Here is a 20,950-nt window from a genome sequence, read left to right on the forward strand (position 1 = left end):
TTCCTGCTTGTCTATACAACCAATTTAAAAGAACGAGGCACAGATCACCATTAAAGGAATTTATGTCTCTTATTGTTACAAGAAGTATTGCGACACGGTACAGGATCAAGAGGGTATACTACGCACCCATCGATTGACCCCCCTGGTTTTACACGAACCTAATTAGTAGATGTGATAATTTGACCAATCACATTGCCTTATTCTCATGAGACTTCTTATGATTAGTGGACAGTAAATGCATACGTATTTCTATTTCTAGCCCATGAATTAAAATATAGTGTTGAATATTCGAGGTTAGAATACATGGAAATTGTAAAATAATTTGTATTTCATTATGACTTGTTTATTAACACAGCATAAATTTGAATGCCGGTAAGCTATTAAAATATTGGATATATATTTTAATTTTAGTAAAGTTTTAATGTTTAATATCAATAAAAATGAGTTGCGCAAAATTTTATTTAATAACAAAATAAAATTGTTTATGCAGCGTCAGTTCAGTTTTAAACAAGAATAATCGGTTATATGGAAGAAATTATATGTTTGACAATTCTCCTGATACATGTTGGAACTCTGATGCAGTAAGAAAATATACTTATTTTAATATTTTCAAAATTTACTTTAAACTAATAGATTTTTAAATATCCTAATAATAAGTAATAAATGTTTCAATAAATTTCAGAATTTATATACTATTGAAATATATATTTTAGGGAACACCACAGTGGATAATTATTAATTTTGAACAAGAATGTGAAGTAAATTCATTTGAAATTGAATTTCAAGGAGGATTTGTTGGCAAAAATTGTCATCTAGACATTGGTTATAAAAATACGGAATTTTTTGAATCATTTTATCCAGAAGATAAAAATACATTACAGAAATTTTATTTAAAGAAATCGGCAAAAGCAAAATCGTTTAAATTTGTGTTTAATGAAAGTACTGATTTCTTTGGTAGAATAATCATATATAAATTAGCTTTGTATTTATAAGATATATGTTATTATTTTTATAATGAAGTAAATAAAATTATTGTTTTATTTTTTACACATAATAATAATTCACTGTTATACTAACCGAAATTACTATATTAAAAACTTTATTTATGACTTTCAAGAGGCCTTAATAGTCCTCTAAACGTTATAATGAATTACTCATTTACTTTAAAATGTATTTGATCAATACATATATATATTGTAACGTGGAGACACGAGTGCCCCCCGTTACAATAGCTAAGATTTCGCCCGCCACGCGCGGGCCAGTATATATATATAATTTATATTATATCTAGGTACATGATGTACACAATAAAAATATATGCATTCTTTAAATTATAAACTATCTACATAATAAGTAATAAATAGTAAATTACAAAAATATTTTAAAAAAAAGAACACGTCTGCACTGAAACTTATATACAATGATTTCATGTAGTACTCAATATTATATGAATAAGAGAATACCTTTTTATTTGATGCATCAGTTAGCAGAAATAGCTGGACCTAGTTGTCGCATTAATTTATAACATTCTTGAAGTCTTTTTCTGTCACCTACTCTTTCAAGAGTTTTAGCAGCTTCTGCAAGCATACCAGCACGCTCTCCAGGCGAAGCCAACAACAACGCAGGCAAATGTCGACATGCTAAGCACAAAGCTACTGCATGTTCTCTTTCTCCACTGTACTGATCCTGAGAACGATCTTTTCCACAGATAATTGAAGAACGCGAATTTCTATGATGCAAACTACGGTCTAATAATATTTGAGTTTTTACTGGTGTCGCTCCTGCCATTATACGTGCTGTGGCTTCGTAAAGAAATACTCTCGCCATCGTTGACTAAAAAGTACGCGATAATTAATAAATGTTAATATGGAAAATAAATAATATTTTAAATATTCAAACTTACTGGAATGTGCTGACACAATTGTCTCAGACAAGCTAAATCACGTTGAAAACCTCCAAGTGATATATTTATATTTGATTTATCCAAATCGCCATCTAATTCTTGCCAAAATGTAGTTCGCATCTCAAGTAACCAATCACAAATCCACAATTGAGTGAGCTGAAAATAACGTATAATGATAAATACATCATCAAGATAAAATTTTAATATATTAAAGATTTAAACATTTTAATTATATGTATATATATGTATACATGTGCGTATGTAGACATATATACATATATATTACTCTATGGCGCTGACACCTGCCACAGGAGTTGCACTGTAGAAGTATTGCACAGTTATATTTCATGCAATGCAACTACAATGCACACTTGTAACAGGTAAGCAATTCACATAAATACATAGAAAAACTAAAAAATTACATAGTTCTAATTTGATTTGTTGCTCTGAATTTTGTTAAGAACTTTGAATTTTCAAATAGTGTATCTGTAAATTACAATTACAACATTTCGATATCTTACCAAAACATTTTGCAATGATTGTTGCTTGCAATGATAATAAACTAGACTCTGCTCAAGTAATATTCCTGCTTGATCAATAAAACGCATCGAAGCTGTTTTCGTAGTTGCTTTTGCTGCTTGCAAAGCGTTTAAAACAATATACGGCAATGGACTAGTATTGCTGTTATTATTACAGAGTTGATAATTTTTTTCGTAAGGAAATTTACTTTCAACAATACTCCATGCCTGTGAATCATCTTCTTTTAATCTCCAACATGCTGCTACATACATTACTGCTCCCCACCATAATCCAATTTCATCTTCGCAATCTAGAATTTTAGATATTATAAAACAGAAAAATGAAATTAAATGCTTGTAATAAATTTATTGCGTAAAATTTATTTGTTTTTTAACTTACGGGTAGCTGTAACTTTGTTAGTGCATAAAAAACCAGCATCTACTCCAGCAGAGGACATGATAGTTTGTCCATACTCCAATATCGAGGATAAGTGAGTATCTCCTGCAGTACCAGTTAAAATCCGTAAACAATATCCAATTAAGTAATCTCTATACGCACGTGATGCATACGACAAAGGATCAGCTTTACTACTTTGAGATGTAAATTCATTATCTGATTGTTCTCCATATTGCCATTTCTGGAATGCTAAAAATTTAGTACCGTCATCGCTCATAATCCACTTGAATTTCGCTGGAATTGCGCACGATGAAAGTAACGCGCGCGCTTTACCCAGGTAATATTTATGAATAAATGGTAAAGGTGATTGTTTGAAACATAATGCAACATTGATGTATATTTCTGCCAATAATGATTTTGGCATAGATTCACCAGTGGCTTCTGCATAATTTACTGCAGAAAAAGCAAGATATAATGTTCCATTTTTAGAACCTTCTGATAAACGTAAACAAAGCATATGTTGGTAAATGATGGCTATTTCCATAGCTGATATTTCAGCTTGCTGTCGTGTAGTTTTTTCGGAAAACCATTTATGAGTGTGCAATATCCATTTCCCAATCCATAACTTATGAAGAAGCTGTCTTATGATCTGCCACATAATTGCTAGCCAAGCTTCTGCGCGTGACGATGGATACGGTCGACCTAAATATTGTAAACATTGATGCAAATCGCGATTTGCTTGGCTATATTCATTTTTTGATATATTAAATTCCGCTTGACGCCTCCATCGATGGAGTTCAAGGAACAATTTACTATCAGAAGTTAATATCGGATCGCCGTAAAGCAGTAATCTGTAAAGTCCACCGATCAAAAGTATAGCATTTGTTAACCATAGAAACACATTGCTCCAAATTGGATTTTCAACTTCTGATTGATCTGAAAAAGAATTAGTATTGTTTATTATTACATTTAACATATGTTTATATTATAATATTGTACCTTGATAATTCAGTATCGTGCGACCGTCTAGTTTTGTATTTGCAAAATCAGAGTTGAATCTTCCAACATTATTTATGAGAAAACCCAAAGGATTAAATGCTAACAAAAGGAGCATAAATCCACAAAGTGTAAGTCTGGTATGATCTCTCATGCCTTGATTTGTTAGGACAGACGTAGAGTGAATGTTTTGTAGTACATCTGGATCATCTTTGATCGATGATGGAGAAGGTGGAGATAATGGCGCTGGTGCCGGAGATAAGGATGGTTCACTTGAATCCGATCGAGGTGGTGTAAGTTCACCACATACTAATAAATCGCGCAGATTTTGTCTTTGCGCAGCCATTTTTAATGACATGTTCTCTGATTTTAATTTTGTATTAGAATTCTGAAGAAATCTGTAATTTTCAAACTAATAAATATTTTTACTATTTTACGATGTACCTGAAAAAAAAAATTAATTAAATTTGTTAACATAATGTACCTAATATAATCAATAGTCTTTCTTAAAATTGCTGATTTATTTAACTTAGCATCCACTCCAACAATGATATTTTTCAATTCAATGATCTTATCATTGATTGATGTTCTATAACGTCGTTCTATAGCATTATGAGCACTGCGTTTTACTTCTTTCACTTTTGGTACACCTACATGAGTAGCTGTATTCAAACGATTAATCTGTACTTTATCAGTATCTAATACAACAGGAATACCTAAGTAATTAAAAATGTTTAAGTAATCAACATTATTGGCACATAATAAACAATTCAACCGATAGAATTCTTACCAGTGGTTAAAACAGTTCCATTAGCAGTATTTACTAAAGTATGTATTTGATGTGGTACAGAAGCTGAAGTAACAGCTTGTGAGCCTCTAGAATAAACAACTGATTCTGACTTGATAAGTTTAGCTGGTAAAAGTAACTGTCTTTGTTGTGTCACCGGTGCTATTGTTACAACTGGTGATGACTGAACACTAAAGTTCACATTTTGTGGAATAGCATACTGTGAACTAAATACCGTAGGTGTTTGTGTAACAGATATTCTTTGTGCTCTATTTTTCATAGATGCTATATCTTGGAGTTGTGGTTGCTGCTTTTGTTGCTGTGATGACATACAAGGAATCTGTTGCGTATTTTCTGTTACCACTGGAGTTATCATTACATTTCCATTTGGTACAGATTTAATAATATTAGGATCTTTAAAATCTTGGAATTCTTTAAAATCTTTTAATTCTTCGCTGCCATTGAAGTTTAAAAAATCTAAATCCTCTGCATCCATTGCTAGGGGATCATCCAATTGCGAGAGTAATGCATCATCGCTAAATAGGTTTTCATTTTTCAATAATTCACTTTCACAATTTGTGAGGAGATCTGTAAATAAAATATAAAATATTCTAAAAGAAATTTAAAATACACATGAACTAATATTATTATATGTCTTACATGGCTTAAAAGTTATATTAATTCTTATATAATTCATAGCATTTCGCAGTTGAACATTATACTATTATATTATTACCCTTTATGTTTTTACTTAAATATGATTTTTTAATACATAAACACAAATAATAAATACAATGTATCATTTTTATAAGAAGAAAAGGTTCTTAATACTATAACATGTATAATAAGAATTAAAAGGAAATATATTATAAATAGTGTAAATTGTATTTTAAGGATAAGAGAAGGTTTGATATTTTACTATATTACATTTGAAATATAATGATACAATTTAATTTGATAAATACTACATGCAACATACCATCGATACCAGTTACTTCATTTAAATTGAAGCTATCGTTTGACTGAAAACTAGAAAAATCATTATCCTGTGTCGATGACCATCTTCCAGGATCTGTCATTGTGGGCTATTGTATATTAAATATCTATTTTCATTAAATAAATACAATGATTAAAACAAAATGACACGCTTATATGTCAAACGTAATAACTCACAAATTACGAACGATCACCCGACCTTTACAGCATCCAATCACAGAACTTCTGAAGATCGGATGATATTACGTCAGTTTGTGTTACTAAACTAACAAAATTTATTGCAAAATGTGGACGCATTCTAATGAAGACAAATATTATGAATATTTTCATGAAACATTTTGCAAATAATTTTTTGAGCTATTAGTTTATTCTTAAGTTTTGAAATCTTGTACTTAAGAAAAAACAATTACAATGTAAATTTTCTTTGTAATTATGTAATTTAATTTTAAATTATTAAAATAAAAAGATTAAAAATTTTAAATAAATAAGGCACAAACATTTTAATCATTGATGTAATTGCTTAATTTATATTTTTCATGCCGGAGACTATAGTATATTATATATATATATATATTAAATCATAATTATGTATTTATAACGCACATGCGATATATATATATATATATATTATAGTTACAGAAGATTATAAATTGCAACTATATAATAAGAATGATCATTTGCTTACAGTCCATAAGCATAATTAATATTACTTTATATCATAAAGTTCCTTTTTTTATTGGATTTTTATAGGTTATTTGAATGTTGATGCTCACATGCAAATAATCATGTTCCAAGTTTTTCGTAAGTCAAATCAAATAAAAATATTGACCGTTTGCAATTTTCATTCCGCGGTAAGTTGCATTCAACATTAACCCAGACATTTTTTATTCATTATTTATACATACTTGCTATTTGTTAAAGCACTTACAATGCGTCAAAGAAAAAACATTTTCCCAAAAATTAGAGAATGGACCTGATTTTAAAGATTTTATTACTGGCGACTTCAAAGAATATGATGGAAAATTAAAATTAGAAAAAGGAGATAAATCTCGTTTAAGATTACCACCGTGGCTTAAAACACAGATACCAGTGGGTAAAAATTACAGTAAACTAAAATCACAATTAAGACAATTACGATTAAGTACTGTATGCGAGGAGGCACGGTGTCCCAACATTGGAGAATGCTGGGGAGGCGATAAGCATGGGACAGCAACTGCTACTATTATGGTTTGTAGTACCATAGCAATACATTATGTTACTTTGTATCAAATATAAAATTGTCATTCGAAATTTCAAAACATATTTTTTTGTTACTATTTAATAATTGTATAAAGTAAAATTTTATTTTCACAAAAATTTACTCAGTTGCTGCACTCCTCTTGAATAACAGTTTAATTTTATTCAAAAAGGTTAATTAATAATATTACGAAAACATAATAGTGGAAAAAAATTTAATATAGTTAATGGGAGACACATGTACCCGTGGTTGTCGTTTCTGTTCTGTTAAAACATCACGTACACCATTACCATTAGATCCAGAAGAACCAATAAATACAGCAACTGCGATAACAGATTGGGGTTTGGATTATGTTGTACTTACATCTGTGGACAGAGATGGTTAGTAAATGTTTTTATAATTTATGTAGTATTTTAAGTTATAATAGTAAATTAAAATTATATATTTTAATAGATCTGAACGATGGTGGAGCTAATCATATTGCAGAAACAGTTAAATGTATTAAACAAAGGTATGTAAATTATTTTAATTTTCTATTGTTATACTGTTCCTGTTATTATAATCTAATGTTAATTAAACTTGACATACATTTTTGTAGGAGCAGTATTTTAGTAGAGTGCTTGATACCAGATTTTAGAGGTGATGAAAATTGTATTGCAACAATTGTTAATTCTAATCTTGATGTGTTAGCCCATAATATTGAAACTGTTGAACGATTAACTCCATTTGTTAGAGATAGACGAGCTCAATATAGGTAACAAATCTTTAGTTGATTCTTTATCTGTTTAATAAACATAAAAAACTTACATATTCATATACTATTTTAGGCAGTCAATAAATGTCTTAAAGACAGCTAAAAAATTAAATCCAGATTTAATTACGAAATCATCGATAATGTTGGGATTGAGTGAGACTGATGAAGAAGTTGAACAGACCATGAAAGATTTGAGAGATGTAGGTGTAGATGCTTTAACGCTTGGACAATATATGCAACCTACAAAAAGACATTTAAAAGTTATTGAATATGTCACACCTGAAAAATTTAAAAAATGGGAACAATTAGGAAATGAATTAGGGTTTTTATACACTGCTAGCGGCCCATTAGTGCGTTCTTCCTATAGAGCTGGCGAATTCTTCTTAACAAATATATTAAAAAAGCAAAGAAGTAATAAGATCGAGAAATAGTAAATATATTTATGAAAATATTATTTTGTTGTGACTATCATGAAAATGATTGTTTATATATATATATATTTTTTAGTATAAATTATTGTAAATTTGTGCATAGAAATGTGTTGTTATTAACGCGTTGATTGCTGCCACTTAGTTGGAAAATTATCTCCATGTAAAACAAAAAAGTATCGTAGTTATGTATGTGAAATAGCAGTTTCATGAAAATCAATTATATACATTGGCGTAACTAAATATGTAGGAGCCAGGGTGCCCCCCGTAAACTAACTCTTTTTACTATTCTAGAATTCTAAGAATCTAATGTTTTAAAAATCCAAAATTCCAGTCCCTAGAAAAAGGTCTTAATTACGCCAATAGTTGTATATATATGATAGTAAAAATGTAAATTATGCATAAAATTGTAACTGTAAATAAACGGAAATGTGTTTAAATTCTTTCACCAATTTTCGTGTCTCAAAAATCCTTAATTCCTAAGTTGAATATGATAATTATAATAGAAATACAAATTTTAAGCACAAAATGCACATTCATTTTGTATGTACACATACAACACGTTATAAAATATATTACATTAATCTGTTTCCATTGCAACTGCAGGTTGTGGATCTTGTGGACCTTCGTCAGAAGGTGGAGGTTGTGGAGGTCTAGAATCTGGGTCTACATCTGGTTCGGTAGGTCTTCCACGTTTATCATCTTCAATTTGGGATAAATAAACGGATATCGCATCCTCATCAAATATTGTAAAATCTGTACCTTTTCCAACTACCGCAATAGAGACGTTCTGTAATAACAGTACATATATAATAATACATTATTCAAAACTATATAGGTATTATGAATTAAAATATCTACAAGAAAAATAAATTCTTTCACCTTAATGGATAAATCAACTTCATTAGGTAAAGTATCTCTTAATGCACGAAGACCATGTTTTATAAGTTCGTCAAGATCACACGAAAGAAGTTCATTAAGATGTTTCTCTAAATATGTGCGGGCACTTTGAGAACGTGCACCGATAGCCATTGCTTTGCAATCAAAATAATTTGATGAAGGACACGTCTGATAAATATGCGGTCCTTGATCCTTTAGAACAATAATAACACTTTAATAATAATTTAACGCTAAATAAATAGTAATTGATCATCTTATAACTTACATCATAACCAGCAATAAGTAAACCCACACCATATGGCCTTCTATCGTATCTCTGAGTACATGTTTGCAACTTATTTCCCAATGATGCAAGTAAACGACTTACAGGTAATACATCATCATGGGAATACTTATAGTTTAAACATTCAGTTCGCATATATCGACTAAAAATAAATTAAAACAAAATTTTTAAAATAATTTAACTTTTGTCAGTAACAATGAATGAAAACCTCTTGCAATGTACCTTAACATTCTAGCATCAGCAGTTAAACCAGAAATAGAAATTCCCATGTGTTTATCAATGGGGAACATTTTCTTCTGATGCGCTGAAAGCTCGGATGAAGCTCTTTTGAGTGCGATTAAAACAGCATGAGTTTTGTTTTTAAGTCCTACAGTGGCTGATCCTAATTTAACAGCTTCCATCGCATATTCCACTTGATGTAAACGTCCTTGCGGACTCCAAACTGTGACATCACTGTCGTATTGATTGCGGAACTGAAAATTTCATGAAATTGATTTTCATCATTACTTAACACATCATATTAATAATAAATCTAATAATTGAATTAGAAGACGAAATATTAGAACATAATATAAAACATACATATATAATTTCATACAAAAAATAATTAAGAAATTCCTAATTATAAGATCAGAAGTATAACCCTTTCCCTGTAATTAAAGTAATTTTGCAAGTCTTACGATTACAATGGACAAAATTTGATATTATTTTTATGTATTTTCAAAACATGAGCAATAAATACCATTATTAAATATTTGATTGATGAATAACGTAAACGTCTAAATTAATAATTTTCAAACATGAACTTTCAGAAAACAACTGTCATGCAGTTTAACAAGTGATTGAATAAACTATAGAGAGGCAACATCTTTAACTATTAGAGTCGGCTGTGCTATAGTAGTGCAATCTAGTGATCAAAATATCAAACTAAATATCGAAACAAATTACTACATACATATCGATTATAATCGAATTTTGCGTCGTAACAGTTGAGTTGATGGTCTTGTTTTTTCTTTTTCAAGGCCTTCAGTGATCGTGATTGATCTTGTACGTATATATTTATAAAGAATTTATTAAATATCTGTGTAATATTAACTCTATTCTTTAATTTGTACATTTAAAATTTATATATATCATATAAGGTATTTGTATTTTATGATTCTAACTAACCAAAACAACTATGTTTGTCTAAAATTATTTTCGTTAATCAATGCACGTGTTCATATCTGCATATGTGCACAATTTTATTTTTTACTACTTTCATTTGTTTAAATTTAATGTTATTACATATTTTACAGGTTAAACAATCACTATGACGAATTCGAAGGGATATCGTAGAGGAACAAGAGACTTGTTCTCTCGAAAATTCCGCAAACATGGAACAATTCCATTGTCTACGTATATGAAAGTATACAAAGTTGGCGATATTGTTGACATTAAAGGTAATGGAGCTGTCCAAAAAGGAATGCCTTATAAAGTTTATCATGGAAAAACTGGGCGTGTATTTAATGTGACTTCACATGCTCTGGGTGTCATTGTCAATAAAAGAGTCCGTGGACGCATCATTGCTAAAAGAATCAATGTTCGTATTGAACATCTTACTCATTCTAAATGCAGAGAAGATTTTTTGAAACGAGTAAAGGAAAATGAAAGGCTCAGAAAGGAAGCAAAGGAAAAGAATATCCGAGTCCAACTAAAGAGGCAACCAGCTGAACCCAGGGGTGCACACATTGTATCTGGACGTGAAAATCCTATTTCACTTGCTCCTATTCCTTATGAATTTATTGCTTAAATTTGAATAAAAATGTCTTTGAAAACTTAGTGTTATTTTTATACATATCCTACATTCTAAATTCTTTAATTGCATTGATTTAAAATTAAAATTAGAACTTTTTAGACTAGCTTTACAACAAAGTTAATACAAATAATTTTTTCTAATAAAAGGCGATTTTCACGAAGGCATTGCATTAACGAATAATTCATGAAGCTAATGACTATATTTATATTTTACAGACAAAATATGATTGAATCTATACATAATTTATAAATAATATAACATAATATTTCTAATCTTATACGCTGTATGGTATTTCGATCAAGTATGAAATTACTATAGGATCTGTTTAATTGTCATATAATTATATTTAATTCTAACTACAATCTATTGATTGATAAAATAAAATGTAACCAGTTTCGGAACTTTTTTGTATATCCGATGTAAGTCCGTAAAAGTCCTCTATCGTAGATGCATCAATTTTCTGTAATGAAGATTAAATGCATATACATATAAATATCTAACAATAAGTACTTCTAATAATGTGGATTATTAGAAGCTTACATCGACCATATCATCATCAAAGAGTAACCAAAATCCATGACTTTTTACTATGGAAATGTAATGTCCTCGATTAGGCCCGCTTCCGCAATGTATCACAACTGCGACCAAATCGTATAATCGGTCTGGATTTACCGCGTCATCACTCTATAAATAAATTATAAGAAGTACTTTATATACGAATTGTAATAAAAAGTAATATGTAATAAAACATTTCAAATTACATACAGTATTAAACAGACGAAGTTCCAAAGGAAAAACTACCCTGTGAGAAACTTTAATGTGACGATTATACTGTTCTACATATTTGAATCTTTTCAGATGTAATGCCAGTATCATCGGCAATTTTTTAACCCTCATTCGTTTCTACAAAAAAGGAGGAATATATTAATTCTTTTTAAAATCAGCATTTCTTAAATTTTCTTAATTAATACCTGAGCCTCTTGATAACTGCTACAATGATCGCATTTGAATTTGTTGTCGCTACAAAGAGTCTCAGTATTGGAGAAACATCTGAGGCAGTGCGTGATAGAAGTATTTTGATCTACATCAACTTGTAAATCAAAGAAATCCTCATCTTTGCTAGATACAGTCTCACAATTAAGGCAGCGCGTTTCTGATGTCAAAATTCCTTGAAATATTTCATGAACCCAAGTAGGTTCAGGTGGTGAACCAGCATCACCTGCACCACATTTTCCACCAGCTGGTTTACTCTGACTTCTCTCAGCTAAAATGTACAACATAGAATTAAATTTTTAAAATATGACATGCACATATGTATGTATATATGTATCTGTGTAAATTTACATACCTAGAATTATTTCATTTATATGATTTATCAAGAAATTTAAGAATTCATGCGCATCTTGTTGCATATAATTATCAAATTCCTCTATATGTAACAAATTCAATATGTATGATTATAAAAAATTGTGCAATAGTAAAACAAATATATTTTTACACTAACCTTTTTCTTTTCTTAATCTGGCAATAAACTTTTTTGGAGCTATAGATCCAACTTTCTTTTTCTGAGTTGCAATACTGTAAAACAAGTCTGCTAAACATGTTAATAATGTTTCCTTTGTTCGTTTGTTTCTAGCTTTATACTCTAAAACTTTTTCTCTAAATGGACGACAGAAGTATAAAGCTTGTAATACAGAATTACTATAACAAGTATTTCCAAACTGTAATGATATATAAATATTGAATTTATTATTATTAACACAGTCAAATTGAATCTTTTGTTCAACACATGTATATCATTCAATTTATTTTATATGTATCTAATACTTACATTAACTAATCCAAAATAATGTTCGTTAGGAGGAAATTGATCAGAACCAATATCTCTTTCTAGCTGTGATATATTTGCACCCTAAAATAATAGTAAGTACATACTAACAATTTTTATGATAAAATAATGGTACAGATCATAATAATGGTACAAATAATACAAAATAAACATTGAAAAAATTTCTTATGTGCAGGATTTCATTTCGAAAATATATTTCATTGCTTTTATAACTATGTGTTATCTCTTATCATGATAACTGGATTTAAAAACAAGCTATGGTTAAAAAAGATTCACAACATTAATGTTGACATTATAAAAAAACAAAATAAAAACAAATTTTTGTTAACTACAAAATTTGTTTAGTCTTACCATTTTATGATTTAATAATTATTACTGACCACTGACAAACAAACAGCATGGATTTTGATAACAATAAAACCTCCATGGTATTCTAACTTACAGATTTACTGGTTAAACTAGTACAATTGCATAATTGTTTACAATTCTATCTACGAAAATGAAAATAACTATTTTATAAGAGTAATCACTACCAGATATCGTTCACTTGTGTCATTTAACGTGTTCATTAACATTCGCTTTGAAAGATATTGCAGTACTAATTTAGTTTTCGTAAAATAATCAAAAGCAATCTTGCGTCCTCAAAAGCATAAGAAAGGGGCGTTGATATCGATTTCTGGAATGGTTTTCCAACGAAAGATGTCTCTACATGAAAATTTATTCGGTTTCAGCTCCTATGATGTAATTTATCTGTATAAATAGTCTATGGTTTCCAGTATTCCTGTATGCTTTCTTGCCCTCATATCATTCAAAACAATTCAAATATAATTAACAAATATATGCAAGTACATGTGTGTACCTTTAGCGAGGCACCACTAATTCTGCATTTATTAGTATGAATTATTACAGGTAACATTCATAAATGTTTGTATTTCGTTATTTTCTTTTGTAAATTATTACATATTTTAAAAATTTGACAAATTAATTACGATACGAAGTTTTAAAGTTTGAAAAAATATCACTTCTAATTATTCTAATCATATTTTTACGTTCATTTATAGGGTTATTATTTCTAATTTTAATCATTTTTCAAATTTTAAACGATGTCAACATTCCGTGCGTGTATATAACCACCACCCCCCGGCATTATTTTAAATTTTTGATACTAACGTATATTGTATTTCTCTAACGTTTGAATTAGACTTATTACTGTAGTTAATTGTTAACCGACCGTTTCACCGCTTTACATTTTATCTATATATTTTACTAAAAATTTGTAATATATCTTTTTTAGGAATATAAATAAGGAAGTCGGACACAGTATCAAATTTAAAGTTTAAAAGTGGCAGTTCGTAAGAATATGATAAATATGTCAGAATCTAATGTGAATTCGCTTTCATTTACTTCGTCACCATTACGACGAAAATCTGTTCTTTCACGAAAATCAAGTGGTGATTTCACTTTATTAGAAAATGACGACGAAGCAGAACGTTTGGCTCGTCGTAAAAATATAAATTATTCTCCCTCTGTACCAAGTGCCACAAGCGGCAGACGTTCCTTAGGGCTTAGTTTTTTAGTACACATGCCAGCTTCTCAAATGGCAGAGCGTATATCTCAGTGCATAAAACTTGGTACAGAGAATAAAATTAATCCAAAGAATGCATTTAGCTTAGAGATGATTGATTTCATGACATACATGATTAAGAAACAAGATGCCAATATGTCTAATTTACAAGTAGCTAGTACATCTTTAGATGTAAGCACTAAAATCTATGGATTTCGTGTTGATGGAGTACATATGGACATACTTAAATTGGTTGGTGGATTGGAGAGACAAGAAAGGGATGATAAAAATCATAATAATGCATTAGAAATGGACTGTCAGGAGGAAGTCACAAATAATCAAGCAGAAAACTTGGAGAAGAGAAAAAAGATGAAAAAGAAACATAAACCATTTAGTACTGTGGAAGCCTTAAGAACTGATATAAAAACTGAAAAGCCTTCTTTAGCAATTATGGAAGCAGATTCGCAAACCACAAATGTGTTATATCAAGTATCATTACCAAACCATGCAAATTCTAGATTTTATCCACATCCATATAATGATGTTTTGGTAGATAGAATAGAATGTAAAGAGATAGGAGATGAAAATTCAGCATGCACTATTCCAAAAATAACAGACTTATCGCAAATGGAAATTTGTTTTCCTATACATTATTTTAACTTTCATAGTTGGAATGCAGATGAAGAACTAGAAACAGTTGACCTAGAAAAAAGTAATGAAAGTAGATTTGAATTTGATCTTGATGCTGGTGTACCATCTGACGATGAATGTGATTCTAGTAGTGGAAATTATTTTAATACAGAAGAGTGCACAGAACAAAATGTAAATATGTGTGCTATAGCATCAAAACCAGTAGAAAATATTGTAGATTTTTGTAATGTTTTAAGCAATGCAGTATCATCATCAAAAACATCAGAATATTCGTTCGTCCACAGCAATTTAAATATACATTGGGCAGGACCATCGCATTGGAAACTTACTAATTTCAAAAAAATATCATCTAACAGCAATGTAATTGAAACATGCCAGCAAGCACCAATAAAGAAAAGAAAAGAAATGGAATTAAATTATGGTGATGAAACTTTCAAAAGTATAAAAGCGAAATTTTTACCAAGTAAATCAAACAAAATGATCGTTAACGCCGTTAAAACAGAATGGAACGAAGAAATATTAACATTACCTCCGGATAAACATTATGATATCGCACGAGCTAATAAATTGTATCTTCATCTATTGACTGTTAAATGTCCAGAAATAAATGCTACTTGCTTATCCGATGATGAAGATAATTATCACCATGGAAATGACAATGATGTATCAATGGCTCGTTCTCTCGTGAATAATGATAAATATCAAGAGAATAGAAACTTTGTAACTGAAAATGAGAATCTGACAGGAACACAAGTGTCTTTTACTGGAGAAAATCTAGTTGCCATACCAAAATTAATAAATAAGGCATGTATTGCCTATAGTACACGTGCAAAAAGGATTGATATGAAACAATTAAAGAAATCTATTTGGACGTGTTTAAGGAGTAAAAGATATGAGACTGTAAAAGAAACAGAGGGAGAAGAAGAAGAACTCACTGACAAAATGCAAGAGAGCAAATATTTTAGTGAGGTATATAAAATTGTGCCAAATTTATTAACCAGAACTAATATTGAAGCATTAAGTTTTCCAATTTCTTTTGTATCTTTATTGCATTTAGCAAATGAAAAAACGTTAAAAATAACTTCTAGTTCTGACTTAAAAGAACTCATTATAGAACAAGATTAAATACATTTATAAATCTACAAAGTTCTTGTACACAACATATTTAAATGTAAAAAAAAATATATATATTTTATTTACAACAGATAGATACATATTGAAAATTCTGTTTTATTTTATATTCATGTAATGTTATTTTAATACACAATAAATTAAGTACATTTTTTAATGACTCCATTATTTTATAACTTTTCATATATTTTGTAAACTGATTCAAAGAGATTCAGTAATTTAGATTTCAATAGCGTTACTGCTAGTGATCCATCGTTAATTTTAAAAATAAATTTTAAAATATGATTAAATGATTTATATGAACTACATTGAAACAATAAATTGGATGAGTAAATGTTAGAATTTAATAAATTTGCCATTTATATTGGGCGCATTCAGAGTTCTAGAAGAATATATATTTCAGGGAGCCATCAAAATTACTTACTACATATGTAAATTGCAATGTTGGCGATCCTGAAATCGCATTATATGAAAAATTGATGAGCTGTGATCATCTGCAGTGCGCGTCGTGTGTTATGTTGTGACTGATGTTTATCACGAATAACTTTCAAGCAAAAGTTTACTGTTTGGCCTATAATTTAGGGCCACGAAAATGTTTACGTATGATATTTAGAATCAACCTATGAACATACTTTCGTCTTAAATGTAAAAAAGCAAAAACTCGGTATTTTCTAGTAGAATAGACATTGTTCTTTTGCGACGATATATGTAATTGTGTGCTCGTAGAGCGGGAACCGTTGAATATTTCATAATGGCAGATTTTGATGCAATTTACGAAGAAGAGGAAGAAAATGAACAAAACTTGGAAGAACACTACGTAACAATGGTACCAGATCCTATAGTTATTCGTGGAGCTGGCAACATGACTGTGTGCGTAATATTCTGTTACTGTTTAAATTTTTTCTCTACATTAATTTAAAATCTGGTTTTAAGAACAAAGAAACAAAAGCTTTAAATTACATATTTTTATATATCAGACCTCACATTATCAACGATTTCAACGATTTATCCATTAATTAAAAAATATATATTTTATAAAACGTAAAATTGTATAAAGAAAAAAGTACATACTGATCGAATTGAGTAACCTCCTCCTTTTCGAAGTCGGTTAAAAATTAATGATTGTCAAAAAGAATTTATTTTTGTATAATTTGATGTTTTATTTGTTTTAGATTTGGGCTTAGTAATCGCTTTGAATCAGAATTTCCGAATGGCCTGGTGTCGCGTGTTGCTCCGGAAGAGTTTAAAGCGACTGTCATGAGAATAAATAGTGTACTGAAAAAAACATTACCAGTTAATGTTAAATGGTTATTTTGTGGTTGTGTTTGCTGTTGTTGTACATTAGGATGTTCTCTTTGGCCTGTTATTTGTTTGAGTAAAAGGGTAAATAAACAATTCAATTTATTTAAACATTCTTATTTTATAGTAACATGTACTGTATTAAAAAATATTAAAATACTTTGAATAGACACAACATTCGTTAAACAAATTATTAGAATGGGAAAACAGTAGGCTGTATCACAAACTTGGATTACATTGGAGATTAGCGAAACAAAGATGTGATACTTCATCCATGATGGAATATGTAAGTAAATATAAACATAAATTACTGTGGCAATCAATGTGTTAAAGTTAAATTCTGAACATGAAATCTTCAATATAATTTGTTTACTTATAAAAATTTAATAAAAATATTTTTTTCTTACAAATTATTTCTTTGAGAAAAAGAAGTTGACCTTTTTGATTATGTAAATAGCTGAAACCTTACTTATATAAATAAGTTTATACTTTAGTTACATCACTTTTTATGCTATTTTTATCTATTTACCTTTGTTTAGTATAAGTGAACATATACTTATTTTCACCATTTATGTTACAGGTACTTTTAATTGAATTTATCCCAAAAATACCCATATACAAACCTGACTAAAAGATCTGGACTTTTGAACCTTACGTATGTAACAAGTCTAAAATATGAAAAGCCAAATGCTTCTGGCTTAATTTTGAAATAATAAAAAGTGAAGCATTACTAGAAGAGGCACTGGTGGGATGCTTATTTTTGTAAATATTATATGTAGGATTGCATTGTATAATAATGAAATAAGTATCTGAATTAACTATGACAAATTAGTTTTGTTTTTTAAAATATACTTGATCAGATATAGAAGTACGAAAAGTTTATGTATTTATTTTCTATTAAAAGAAATTTTACTTTTTTCAAGTTTATTATTTAATTGAAAACAGAAAAATATTAACAAATGTCCTACAGAAAGCTGCAAAAAAATCAATATCTGATTCACTAGTCATTAAAATAATTATTTTAAATAACTTGTTTGTTCTCTTATAACTTACAAAACCTACATTTTGACTAGATATTAGGTTTTCAGGTAAGAAATTAATCTGACACAGTACAACGAATGCATTTGAGTACAGCAATGCCTTGAAAGTTGACCATTATTGTTCCTAACAATTCTTAGAACTGGCCACACAACAGGAATTAAACATATACCTGAAATGACTAATTCCCTTGAAAGTTGATTGTGGTTAAATTTTAAGGCATTGCTGTATTTGTGACCCAGAGACAAAAAATAATTATCATGAAGTCCTTATATATATATATATATATATATATATATATATAATAATACAAAATCTGCAGATACTCATTTGTATGTATATATTTATGTATACAATATAGAAACTTATTTTGTCTAAAGGTTGATTTCTTACCAAGGTGATATTAGAAAATATGACACATATATGCATTTTACTTTCTGACATAAATTTTACATAATTTAGGACAATTAAGTATATAGACAAATGTAAATGGTTTTAAACGATATTTAAGACACAGTAGGAGATAAATTAATTTTTGATTACTGATAGCAATTTTTAGAAAGTGATAGATTTTTGAAAATGGAAAAAAATAATCGATACAATAATCATTAATATTTTATGATAAGTTATATGGTTCTGCACAGATACTTCTCTGGAAAAAATTGTTTTCTGAAATGTGATACATTGATTGATTGACAGAAATTAAGATCATTCTTATTGAACTTTGATCTGTAACAAAATTTATAAAACACATTAATTGGAAAAGTATTATAAATATTTTGTTTATTATTCAGTGGCTGTGATTGAGAATATAAGACTAGTTTTTCAATTTATGTGTGCATATTGTACATGTTTTAAGATTGTATATGTTTGAGTTCTTATAAGGTGTTCATATTTTTATTTCATAATGGTATGTACTTAATTTGCAAAGTTTTCAAGAATAGCCATAATATATACGTATATGTATATGTATATATAGTAAATAATAATAATATCATTGTATGAAGTAATATTTTTGATGTGCCAAGTAAATGTTTAAATCAACTGATTTATGAAATATCACAAACATGTATTTCAAGTTATTAATTATAAAAAAAATGGTATTAATATTCTATTTTACTTTATTTGAGATGTACTGTGCAATAGAACCATAAATATGAAAAGATTTAACTGTTTGTGTAGAATTGTGCAGAATCAATAAAGGTCAATATGCTTGTGTGTGCTACATCTTAATATTAATAATATATCTTTGTAATAATCAATATTTATTCCTTTTTTTTTTCGAGTGTAGTGAATTTATTAATTTAGATACAATGCAAGTATACTTTCTGATATTTGTAAATGTGTGGATGCAACTATTTTAAAAGTAGCGTTTTAATGAAGAAGAAATGAAAATAGAATCTACATTTATTAATTGAATGATATGAATCTGTAACTTCATTACTTGTAATTGCATTTAAAATTAAAAATTAGAATTACATATAATTAATTTCGGAGTAAAATTATATTGCCCATTTTTATGAGTGCTATTGTAAATACATATGTTAAGAAATGTATATTTAATACCTACACAAAATCCCATATTTGTATAAGTAATTAAGAATTATAACAAATTTAGAATTTTTGAGATTAGAGAATTATAAAATTATTTCGAGGAATGAATTGAATCTGACGAATTTAGAACTATTTCAATAAATAAATGTTATTATTAGAAAATAAATTATTTCTTTAAAAACTGACAAATCTATTATTATATTGAAATTATAATAGAAAGAATTGATAGGAAAGAAAAAATAGCGCGAGGTACAAAATTTATGCAACAAGAGGGATATATTTTTGATAGGTAGAACAAATAATGAAAAATATTGTCCCCAAAAATATATAATTATATGTTGATCATGTTTCATCAAAATGTAATAAAAGTGTACAAATTCTGATAAAATGAATTTAAAGAAACGAGTCAGCTTATTATTAATACCAAATTAAATTGATATATTTTAGCACAGTACAAGAAAAGAAGAATATTTAATAATTTTGCAAAAATAAAAATCAGGCTATCATGTTTAAAATGTGTGCCTTTCACTTGTGAATTTGTGTTAATTGTATATGTACATATATATCATATGTTGAAAATATATTGTAAACTATATTTTTATGACAATAATTCCTATCCAATATGATTAATTGTTTAAACATTCTTTCAGTTAAAAATATTGTGCTTTAATTGCACATTCAATTGCTCATTCAATTGTACATTAGAAACTGTATACCCATAATTATTTTATAATTATTTTATAATTATGGATATAATTTTTTTTTTCTACGAAGAGAAACATTGTTTTACGAAAATAAACGTAAATATATATCTATTAAAGAAACGTTTGGAAAGGCGCGTACAAATTTCAACTTAAGTGTACACAG

General features: G+C 28.6%; 8 protein-coding genes across 12 annotated transcripts; 5 read left to right on the top strand and 3 right to left on the bottom strand.

Moving 5' to 3' along the window:
• Positions 1–87: 87 nt before the first annotated feature.
• LOC117601236 (nuclear receptor 2C2-associated protein) lies at positions 88–992 on the top strand. Its single transcript, XM_034317758.2, has 3 exons — positions 88–372; positions 491–581; positions 714–992. The coding sequence occupies exons 1-3, from the start codon at positions 335–337 to the stop codon at positions 990–992; spliced, it is 408 nt and encodes a 135-aa protein (XP_034173649.1). The 5' UTR covers positions 88–334.
• An 89-nt stretch (positions 993–1,081) lies between these two features.
• LOC117601232 (Sterol regulatory element binding protein) lies at positions 1,082–5,832 on the bottom strand. The gene is made up of 8 exons (XM_034317751.2): positions 5,581–5,832; positions 4,605–5,189; positions 4,299–4,530; positions 3,818–4,212; positions 2,822–3,754; positions 2,425–2,732; positions 1,904–2,059; positions 1,082–1,833 (listed from the first exon to the last, which is right to left on the bottom strand). The coding sequence occupies exons 1-8, from the start codon at positions 5,678–5,680 to the stop codon at positions 1,480–1,482; spliced, it is 3,063 nt and encodes a 1,020-aa protein (XP_034173642.2). The 5' UTR covers positions 5,681–5,832; the 3' UTR covers positions 1,082–1,479.
• Positions 5,833–6,257: 425 nt separating this feature from the next.
• On the top strand, positions 6,258–8,468 carry Las (lipoyl synthase, mitochondrial). The gene is made up of 6 exons (XM_034316413.2): positions 6,258–6,448; positions 6,519–6,824; positions 7,058–7,214; positions 7,288–7,345; positions 7,433–7,588; positions 7,662–8,468. Exons 1-6 carry the CDS (start codon positions 6,371–6,373, stop codon positions 8,017–8,019), a joined length of 1,113 nt encoding a protein of 370 aa, XP_034172304.1. The 5' UTR covers positions 6,258–6,370; the 3' UTR covers positions 8,020–8,468.
• Prosalpha6 (Proteasome alpha6 subunit) lies at positions 7,716–10,063 on the bottom strand. Of its 2 annotated transcripts, XM_076692796.1 has the most exons (6): positions 9,942–10,063; positions 9,422–9,672; positions 9,182–9,341; positions 8,899–9,108; positions 8,596–8,806; positions 7,716–7,828 (listed from the first exon to the last, which is right to left on the bottom strand). In XM_076692796.1, the coding sequence occupies exons 1-5, from the start codon at positions 9,942–9,944 to the stop codon at positions 8,597–8,599; spliced, it is 834 nt and encodes a 277-aa protein (XP_076548911.1). In that variant the 5' UTR covers positions 9,945–10,063; the 3' UTR covers positions 7,716–7,828; position 8,596. The 2 variants fall into 2 exon arrangements, with proteins under 2 accessions (XP_076548911.1, XP_034172307.2); XM_034316416.2 differs by lacking the exon at positions 7,716–7,828 and having other exon boundaries at positions 8,181–8,806.
• A 46-nt stretch (positions 10,064–10,109) lies between these two features.
• On the top strand, positions 10,110–11,016 carry RpL21 (ribosomal protein L21). 2 transcript variants are annotated; one of them, XM_034316417.1, is made up of 2 exons: positions 10,110–10,246; positions 10,498–11,016. In XM_034316417.1, exon 2 carries the CDS (start codon positions 10,512–10,514, stop codon positions 10,989–10,991), a length of 480 nt encoding a protein of 159 aa, XP_034172308.1. In that variant the 5' UTR covers positions 10,110–10,246; positions 10,498–10,511; the 3' UTR covers positions 10,992–11,016. The 2 variants fall into 2 exon arrangements, with proteins under 2 accessions (XP_034172308.1, XP_034172309.1); XM_034316418.2 differs by having other exon boundaries at positions 10,201–10,341.
• Usp12-46 (Ubiquitin-specific protease 12/46) lies at positions 10,645–13,460 on the bottom strand. 2 transcript variants are annotated; one of them, XM_034316414.2, is made up of 8 exons: positions 13,198–13,459; positions 12,829–12,909; positions 12,502–12,718; positions 12,346–12,426; positions 11,969–12,261; positions 11,763–11,900; positions 11,538–11,681; positions 10,645–11,457 (listed from the first exon to the last, which is right to left on the bottom strand). In XM_034316414.2, exons 1-8 carry the CDS (start codon positions 13,198–13,200, stop codon positions 11,350–11,352), a joined length of 1,065 nt encoding a protein of 354 aa, XP_034172305.1. In that variant the 5' UTR covers positions 13,201–13,459; the 3' UTR covers positions 10,645–11,349. The 2 variants fall into 2 exon arrangements, with proteins under 2 accessions (XP_034172305.1, XP_034172306.1); XM_034316415.2 differs by lacking the exon at positions 12,346–12,426 and having other exon boundaries at positions 13,198–13,460.
• Positions 13,461–13,617: 157 nt separating this feature from the next.
• LOC117600674 (condensin complex subunit 2) lies at positions 13,618–16,240 on the top strand. 2 transcript variants are annotated; one of them, XM_076692795.1, is made up of 2 exons: positions 13,618–13,770; positions 14,141–16,240. In XM_076692795.1, exon 2 carries the CDS (start codon positions 14,207–14,209, stop codon positions 16,184–16,186), a length of 1,980 nt encoding a protein of 659 aa, XP_076548910.1. In that variant the 5' UTR covers positions 13,618–13,770; positions 14,141–14,206; the 3' UTR covers positions 16,187–16,240. The 2 variants fall into 2 exon arrangements, with proteins under 2 accessions (XP_076548910.1, XP_034172303.2); XM_034316412.2 differs by having other exon boundaries at positions 13,618–13,755.
• A 419-nt stretch (positions 16,241–16,659) lies between these two features.
• LOC117600721 (cysteine-rich hydrophobic domain-containing protein 2) lies at positions 16,660–20,597 on the top strand. Its single transcript, XM_034316502.2, has 4 exons — positions 16,660–17,062; positions 17,365–17,575; positions 17,661–17,777; positions 18,072–20,597. Exons 1-4 carry the CDS (start codon positions 16,944–16,946, stop codon positions 18,120–18,122), a joined length of 498 nt encoding a protein of 165 aa, XP_034172393.1. The 5' UTR covers positions 16,660–16,943; the 3' UTR covers positions 18,123–20,597.
• The last annotated feature ends 353 nt before the right edge of the window (positions 20,598–20,950 follow it).

Source organism: Osmia lignaria, chromosome 16, assembly GCF_051020975.1.
Source record: "Osmia lignaria lignaria isolate PbOS001 chromosome 16, iyOsmLign1, whole genome shotgun sequence".
NCBI classification, from domain to species: Eukaryota; Metazoa; Arthropoda; class Insecta; order Hymenoptera; family Megachilidae; genus Osmia; species Osmia lignaria.

What these genes read in the sequence shown, in the direction of transcription:
- Prosalpha6 (XM_076692796.1), bottom strand. An exon ending in TACTTATTGCTGGTTATGAT is followed by an intron (nt 9,109 to 9,181) that starts GTAAGTTATAAG and finishes ATTGTTCTAAAG; the next exon opens with GATCAAGGACCGCATATTTA. An exon ending in AAGTTGATTTATCCATTAAG is followed by an intron (nt 8,807 to 8,898) that starts GTGAAAGAATTT and finishes CTGTTATTACAG; the next exon opens with AACGTCTCTATTGCGGTAGT.
- Las (XM_034316413.2), top strand. Translation starts at nt 6,371, where the DNA reads ATGCAAATAATCATGTTCCAAGTTTTTCGTAAGTCAAATCAAATAAAA. An exon ending in TTTGCAATTTTCATTCCGCG is followed by an intron (nt 6,449 to 6,518) that starts GTAAGTTGCATT and finishes TATTTGTTAAAG; the next exon opens with CACTTACAATGCGTCAAAGA. An exon ending in GTTAAATGTATTAAACAAAG is followed by an intron (nt 7,346 to 7,432) that starts GTATGTAAATTA and finishes ACATTTTTGTAG; the next exon opens with GAGCAGTATTTTAGTAGAGT.
- LOC117601232 (XM_034317751.2), bottom strand. Translation starts at nt 5,680, where the DNA reads ATGACAGATCCTGGAAGATGGTCATCGACACAGGATAATGATTTTTCT. An exon ending in TGGAACTGTTTTAACCACTG is followed by an intron (nt 4,531 to 4,604) that starts GTAAGAATTCTA and finishes TTAATTACTTAG; the next exon opens with GTATTCCTGTTGTATTAGAT. An exon ending in AAGACTATTGATTATATTAG is followed by an intron (nt 4,213 to 4,298) that starts GTACATTATGTT and finishes TGAAAATTACAG; the next exon opens with ATTTCTTCAGAATTCTAATA.
- LOC117600674 (XM_076692795.1), top strand. Translation starts at nt 14,207, where the DNA reads ATGATAAATATGTCAGAATCTAATGTGAATTCGCTTTCATTTACTTCG.
- Usp12-46 (XM_034316414.2), bottom strand. An exon ending in ATTATTTTGGATTAGTTAAT is followed by an intron (nt 12,719 to 12,828) that starts GTAAGTATTAGA and finishes ATATCATTACAG; the next exon opens with TTTGGAAATACTTGTTATAG. An exon ending in GCAGTTATCAAGAGGCTCAG is followed by an intron (nt 11,901 to 11,968) that starts GTATTAATTAAG and finishes CCTTTTTTGTAG; the next exon opens with AAACGAATGAGGGTTAAAAA.
- LOC117601236 (XM_034317758.2), top strand. Translation starts at nt 335, where the DNA reads ATGACTTGTTTATTAACACAGCATAAATTTGAATGCCG. An exon ending in CAGCATAAATTTGAATGCCG is followed by an intron (nt 373 to 490) that starts GTAAGCTATTAA and finishes TTGTTTATGCAG; the next exon opens with CGTCAGTTCAGTTTTAAACA. An exon ending in CATGTTGGAACTCTGATGCA is followed by an intron (nt 582 to 713) that starts GTAAGAAAATAT and finishes TATATATTTTAG; the next exon opens with GGAACACCACAGTGGATAAT.
- RpL21 (XM_034316417.1), top strand. Translation starts at nt 10,512, where the DNA reads ATGACGAATTCGAAGGGATATCGTAGAGGAACAAGAGACTTGTTCTCT.
- LOC117600721 (XM_034316502.2), top strand. Translation starts at nt 16,944, where the DNA reads ATGGCAGATTTTGATGCAATTTACGAAGAAGAGGAAGAAAATGAACAA. An exon ending in GGAGCTGGCAACATGACTGT is followed by an intron (nt 17,063 to 17,364) that starts GTGCGTAATATT and finishes TATTTGTTTTAG; the next exon opens with ATTTGGGCTTAGTAATCGCT. An exon ending in CTTCATCCATGATGGAATAT is followed by an intron (nt 17,778 to 18,071) that starts GTAAGTAAATAT and finishes TTTATGTTACAG; the next exon opens with GTACTTTTAATTGAATTTAT.